Source organism: Oratosquilla oratoria, chromosome 28 (assembly GCF_046742065.1).
Source record: "Oratosquilla oratoria isolate Oo_2021 chromosome 28, ASM4674206v1, whole genome shotgun sequence".
Classification (NCBI taxonomy): Eukaryota; Metazoa; Arthropoda; class Malacostraca; order Stomatopoda; family Squillidae; genus Oratosquilla; species Oratosquilla oratoria.
In genome coordinates, this window is record NC_134804.1 from 2,142,501 (window position 1) to 2,150,000 (window position 7,500).

General features: G+C 40.1%; 1 protein-coding gene across 1 annotated transcript in view; it reads left to right on the forward strand.

Moving 5' to 3' along the window:
* Positions 1-7,500, forward strand: part of LOC143040194 (protein O-mannosyl-transferase 2-like) — a 103,570-nt gene that overhangs the window by 76,160 nt on the left and 19,910 nt on the right. The window contains exons 13-19 of the mRNA XM_076210860.1: positions 1,064-1,155; positions 1,927-1,972; positions 2,266-2,493; positions 2,835-3,014; positions 3,854-3,966; positions 4,897-5,054; positions 5,691-5,871. Of these exons, the coding sequence (XP_076066975.1) occupies positions 1,064-1,155; positions 1,927-1,972; positions 2,266-2,493; positions 2,835-3,014; positions 3,854-3,966; positions 4,897-5,054; positions 5,691-5,871 (998 nt within the window). The remainder of the gene's footprint in view (positions 1-1,063; positions 1,156-1,926; positions 1,973-2,265; positions 2,494-2,834; positions 3,015-3,853; positions 3,967-4,896; positions 5,055-5,690; positions 5,872-7,500) is intronic.

Consider the following 7,500-nt stretch of genomic DNA (forward strand, 5'->3'; position numbering starts at 1 on the left):
CCAGCTCCCTTTCCACCTCCACTCTCCTCCTCACCTCCTCATTTATTACACTACCCACCCTCGTAACACAAACGATACGTCTTAAACACTTTCGTCTCAAATACATTTAAATTTTTCCTTACTGCCTCTATTTAATTCCAAGTCTCTGCCCCCCATACAGTGTCGTAGCCACAACCACTCCTTCATATAATCTTTTTGCAATCTTCAGATAATTACGACACTTTTCATTCCCCCAAGATATCTAGTTGCTTCCCTCATTCTACAATTTGCCTCTACCCTCCACTCCTCCATTCCCTGCCACATGTGATCCAAAATACTATCCACTTCTTCTAACCTCGCCCCTGACTTATCTCCAACTTAATCCTACCCCCGCCATTTGTACATCTTATCACCTTGATCTTACCCACATTTACTTTTAACTTCTTTCTTTTACATATCTCCACAAACTCCGTCACTATGTCTTAGACTCTCTTCTAATCCAGCCAGAAGTTAAGTGTCATCAACAAACAACAACTGGCTCACCTATTTCTATCCATTGGAATAATTTCCAATCCTCTGCCTTTACCTCCCGTATCATCCAATCCATTTTCACATTGAACAGCCATGGTGACATAACACAATCATGACGCAGCGCCATCCTCACCTCAAACCACTCACCCTTACCATTCCCAACTCCAACACAAGCTCTACTACTCAAATTAAAGCTTTTGAATGCCCTTAACAACACATTTCTCATATCCTATATATCTGGAATTCTATATATGGGGGGCTTTTTCCCCCTTACAAGGAAGATAGTCAATTACTTTCCATAAAACCTCAGCCGGAGCATTGCCTTTGACCCAAGCAGTGTTACGGGGTAGGGGTGGGAGGTAAACCTTCATCCACGAGGAGCTAAGGTGGGAGGGACAACAGCTGGGGGTGGAGTGGGTGTAGGGTGGATGTGTGCTTTGAAGTTCTCTACCTTAGATAAAAAAGTAATTGGTGTATGATTAAAGGAATTATTTAACATAGCAAAAATGCATAATATGTCTATGCATATAAGATGATTTGCAATATTATTAAGGGCCTTCGATGGAGCAAAGGAGGTGACATGTACCAGAAACGTTGGCACTCCTGGCTCCCTCTGGCACATCAATTGGCACAACAGCCCCAAGCGTAAGTAATGGTACTGTATATCAAATGTCAATATTCTTACTGAAACTTGACACGAACATACAAACATACGGAAATACACACGCAAGCAAACATACACGCACATGTATGAACTAATAAGCTCTCATCTGACATTCATATACAAAGGTTGATCACAGAAAGAGAAAATGCAAATAAAGTAGACGGGTAGTGGATAGATAAACAAGTAGTTGACAGCAGAAAACAGAGAAACAAGTAGGAAAACACATTGTAAAGGTCTCTGTCTTTAATATAATTATAAGTGTTTTATAACAACAAGTTGAGATGTGAATTCACCTCCCACACCTACTTTCACCCTGGTTCAACCCCCTAGCCGGTACTGTTGACGTCCTCCACTTGCTATGGCTGCTCAGGTACATAGGGCAAAGATGACAGTTTCAGTCGTAGCTGAGCATCTCCAGATATATAGTGTGGGCTGATTTGTCACAAAAACCACGTTTCGCTTTTTCTGCTTGTTAAATTAATTTAGCAACAGATTCTGGTCCAGAATATGATAGAGATAAGAAAAAAATAGGGTTCCATTTTTTCTTACATGTTTAATAGGTAGTATTTTGAAGAAATCAAAGATGGCCGCCGTAATACTCATAAAATAGATTTTTTCGCATATCTCTGCATGTAGACATGATACAAACAAGAATAATGTGTCTTTTTATATGTTTTCATACCCGAGGAAGTCATTTATAGCAAGGAAGATGAAATATTGAATCAGTACAGTCCAAATTGATTTCTTTACAGCAAATATATCCAGAATGGGTTCTGCTATCATGAAATCCGATCTTCAGTGAGGCATCTTTATATAATCGTATCTCGATTAAATGAACGAGCTTCAATTAGAACATATTTTGAACACCCACCTACATACACACTTATACACGCATATATTTAAGCGATCACAATGAACAAGCCAGAGTAAACGATTACAATCGAAATCATTTTTTTTACAGTTCACATAAAATGTTTCTGTCATCCTCGCCGATATTTATAACACTGAGTTCACTGATGTTCGCTTTGTTGTTACAAGTGTAACCGATGCACTCACACACTTCAGTACAAGGAATGTTGTTATTGCGACAGGTGCATCTCCCCATGCACTCTTTCTTGCATCCGCACTTCAAGAGATTCATTAGTGCTTCAGGGGCTGGAGGATTCAGGCATCGAACTGGAACATAAGTGTTCTCATCTGAAAGTAGCTGCCAACCATATCCGACAGGTGATGGAAGAGATGGATGGCTTTCTGCAGCTTTTCTCCATACCATTGCCATGTACTGTGCTCGCTGAACATGTAGTTTTAATGAACCTGTTGTAGGTGGAAGACTCTCTCCTTCAGCAGCACGATTGGAAAACAAGAACCAGCGAAGCTCGTTTACGCTTGTGTGAAATTTAGACTTGTACAGCAGATAAACAAAGCGTTCCAGCTGAGAATGCACTTGTGGTGATGGATCTGCTTGTCCCAAAGACTCCAGAACATCCAATATCTTCACTATAAACCCACTATCGGAGAAATGATAACGGAAAGTACTGAGAAACTGTATATTTCGACTACAGATAGTAGTCGAAATATACAGTTTCTCTGTACTTTCCGTTATTATTTCTCCGATAGTGGGTTTATAGTGAACTTTTACAAATGTGTTATAACATACCAGTTTCCAATCCAATATCTTGCTATCACACCCCAAGAAGACCTTGAAGCACCAGTCCTTGCTCCTATCAGCAAACCTACCGGACATGTCACTTCCCGTGAATTTCCATGACCTTTTGGTAGGAGATAGCGAGGTCCAAATGAGCAAGTGTCTCTACAAGCACTTTGGATCTTGTATTATTGTGTATGTCGAGAGCTAAGCCAACAGTGAGTGGAGTTTCAGATCGTTGTTTGAATGTTCCATCCTTGCTTTTTGATTCATACGATAGCTGTCGATTAGATTTATAAGAACTGACAAAGTGTTGTGCAAGCAACGATGCACCCACATCAATGGATTCCTCCCTGCTGCTATCTCCAACGTCCCTTGTTCCCCCAACTGCGTGCTTACAGAAGATGCTGAGCATGGGGGGCGGCTTGTAATCAGCAAAGGTTCCATTAAACTTCCATGTTGGAGAAGATGCGATGTCCCTCCTCAATATTTTTGCCGCTTGCAAAAGTACCTTTAAGTCGTTTTTGAGGTTGTCTGCTGTAATTGTGCTTGATATTGCTTCATCTTTAAGCTTTGTAGAAAGAACCTGCTCTGGCTTGGTTCTGTTATGGGGCTGGCTGAACTGAACATCAGTAATGTTCTGTAGAATCAGTTGCTTCAGGTAAGGCTTATAATTGTGGTTCTCCAAGAGGGGTAAGTCATGCCCCTTAAGTAGGTTGACATAGGTTTCCTGAATTTCATTCAAATTGAGCACAACATTTTTGTAGTGTCATTGAAGGCAGTCTCTACAATATCAAGAATTTCAAGATCTGATAGCACCTGACGAAAGTTGACTTTGGTTGATTTTCCTCGTTTTTCTGTCTTAGCGATATCACGTTTTGCCTTAACTAAGCATGGAAGGTGATATTTCATGTCTTCAGCTATTGCTTGTAGTAAGTCTGGTGAACTAATTACACTGTTCAGTCTCACTTTGAGATTCTCATTGTTTGTATTTTGGCCAATATTTTTGAGTTGGAGTCCCATGTTTTTGGTAGAGACATTGTGCAATTCACTGATTGTGTCTTCCTGACATATGATACACCTCTGTTTGTCAAAAGATTCTTCTCGGGCACACCTTCTGGGTATCGACACTCCTTCCCCCAGATCAGTACTGTAGATGTTGGCCGTCCTCTCTTTTTCAGTCGGACTTCTGTGGCACTGCCTGACGCTATTCCTTTCTCAAACCTTGCTTTTGCTCGGTCAATGTGCATTTTATTAGTAACATCTTTGTAGCAAACTTTATGGTATTGAAGACCTTTCGCAAGCAATTGTTTCCCCGTATTTGTATTGTTGCTCAGCACAAGTAGCAAGTTTCTCAACAGAAGAAAGTTGAGGCTTCAACACAAAATTGGTATCATCAGTTGGTCCGATGGTAGTTTGGCAAATAAAGCAAAGTCCAAAATCAACAGACTTTTCAATCTTCCTTGGTGGAGAATCACTCATCTTGGAGGTAGGCTAGGTGTTCTTTTCTAGACGCTCATGAACTGCCTCTTACCTGAAAACATAAGAAAAATCAAATTAGCCATGGTTATATCATGTTCACTTGCAAAGAAAAAATCTATATTACGAGTACTACAGCGGGAAATAAACATAGCATTAACTAGACTACGTAAGATTAACTATGAGATTTCGTGCGGAACAATTTTTTTTTATTTTCCTTGCATTTTTTCGTCAAATCAATCACAGAAATGGCTTCCTTGGGTGTGAAAACACATAAGACTTATTATTTATGTTTATATCATGTCTACATGCAGAGATATACGAAAAAGTCTATTTTATGAGTATTACGGCGGCCATCTTGGATTTCTTCAAAATACTACCTATTAAACATGTAAGAAAAAATGGAACCCTATTTTTTTCTCATCTTGATCATATTCTGGACCAGAATCCGTTGCTAAATCAATTTTAACAAACAAAAAAAGCGAAATTACAAATGGACCTCCACTAATAAGCCGTACAAATCCTTTCATTATGTTTCCCCACCTTCCTTTCCTTCCTCTCTTTTCTTTCTATTTTATTATCTCAATATTTCCCCCAGTGAACGCAACCCTACGTCCACGTGACCGTGCTATCAGCACTTGGGAAAGGATCGTGATTGGGCATGAGGCCATGTTCATCGGGAACGCCATCCTAGTCCCGTCTGAGGAGGACCTGGAGAGATCAGCCCGGCCGTGGATGTGGCCCATCCTTTACAGGGTAAGACCCTATCTGTCCCGACAGACAGGACGACGCTCTCCTTTCGCCAGCTGAAGCCCTTCAGCACGGTGACACACTTTCCGAAGTTTACTCCAGAGAAGGACAGAGGGGAGGTCTTATTCAGTTGAGAAGGCGGATTTTTGACTGAAAAAGACCCCAGTAGATCCAGAGGGACGACCTCCGCCCCTCTCAGTACGACTGAATCGCCTGTCCGCAACAAGAACAAATATTAAAAGGCCCAACATCGTATTGATAGGAATAAATCACTCAGACCCTCCCTCATGAGCATCGTTATGTTGGTGTGCAGACTTGACATGACTCAAATTGCATAACGCGCTTTGTGTTATTCTCCTTAAAATAGTTTGGCCTTTGCCACGATAAAGTTGGTAAAGAACATATTGATAAAGTCTTAAACCCCTTAAAGGGTGAAACCCTTGTGAATAGAATCACTTGGTGCCAGCCAGAATTAAATCTGCCAAATAAGTCACTGTAGCGAAGAGGTTCATGGTTTCCCTATATGACTCCTAAAATCACATTATTTTGGATTTGGAATATTATAGAATTTACGTTGGATGAGGGAGACATAAAAATGACTAATTGCAGAGGTGTACGCACTAAGCCTTCCTGCTCCTCCAGATACAGGCTCTGTGTGCTTACAATAAGAACTCGACCACGAAGGAGGAAGTGATTGCTATGGGGATGTCCAATCCGTTGATCACGTACCTGAATGTGGTGACGCTCGTCGCCCTCATCCCACTGGCCCTTGCCCATAGTTTCCTCGGCTCCAGACATCCTGACGAAGACACCAGGTGCATAGGTGAGTCTTTTCTTAGATGTACCACATGTGTGGGTTAAGGTTGAAAACAAATGGTGATTACATTTATATGTTGATGTTTTTACTATGACACTCGATACCTCTCCTCGTAGTCTCTTCGTGCCCTTCTATTTCTGCGGCAAATATTGATAGTTCCTAGGCCATACATGAACTTACATGGTCCTTGAACAGTTTATTGGGGTGTCAACGAAGTCCCGCAGGTCACTGACTACGTCACCTAACATATGATTTCCCAACATGCCTTCTTCCATCAACTCCACTATTGCTTGCGTGCAGTGTTACTATTCTTTCTCCATCTTAAAAAGTGACCTGCCTACTTCAGCCTTCTTTTCCTGACTGTGTATTTGTCCAGTAATATCTTCAATTTTCACATTATGACGTTGCCTCCACTGCAATCTTTGTCATTGCACATAGGTTCCGGCGTATCTTTATAAAAACACCTTTCTGGGAATTTTAACCCCCCACTCTCTTCTCAGTCATTTCTACCTTATTAGAACATAAGAACATAGGGATGAAGGAGACTGCAAGAGACCTACACCAGACCAAAACGTTATATGTTTTGAGTTTCTGCCTTAGGATATATTTCTGCTAATGAAAACATTATGCATTCCCTAGTATAAGTCGATTAGCACACGTGACCAGAAACAGAGCAGAGATGATAATGTTATCAGTTTTAGACTCACCGAAGAAAGGTTCACAGCTAGATTTGCACATGAGATATGCCAAAATGTCATTTTAACAAACCTTGTGCATGGGAGTACTCAGCTCAAGTAGGCCACTGCAGGATAACCGACCTATCTCTTAAATGACGATACAATAATTGTACTTCACCACACATAAGATAATCAAAAATCATGTCCTGTTAATCTGACGTTTCATTTATTCCGTGGCAAGATAGACTGTAACTTTCTTATATGCTTTCTCTAAATACATACATATATACATACATACATACATACATACATACATACATACATACATACATACATATATACATACATACATACATACATACATATATACATACATGCATACATACGTACATACATACATACAAACATACATACGTACGTACATACATACATACATACATCATATATCTAGACTTTGCAAAAGCTTTTGATACCGTCCCACACGAAAGACTACTTACTAAATTAGCTTTGCATGGAATAAGTGGTAGCCTATTAGGTTGGACTAGTAATTGGTTGAATGGTCGAAAACAGAGAGTTGTTTTAAATGGAAAAACTTCTGGATGGAAAAGTGTTACATGTGGAGTTCCTCAGGGTTCCGTTCTTGGGCCACTTCTATTCATAGTATATATAAATGATATAGACCATGGACTAAAATCTACTGTTTCCAAATTTGCTGATGATACAAAACTGTGCGGAGTGGCAAATGATCACTCAAACCAATTAGATATTCAAGAAGATTTAGATCAATTACAGCAATGGTCTGAAAAGTGGCTAATGAAATTTAACACAAGTACGATTACAAGTTATTTGGTAATTCGTTAACAAAAGTGGATAGTGAAAAAGATCTCGGCGTAATTATCAGTAACGACCTCAAATCATCCAAGCAGTGTATTTCAGCCTCTGAGAAAGCAAATAAGAT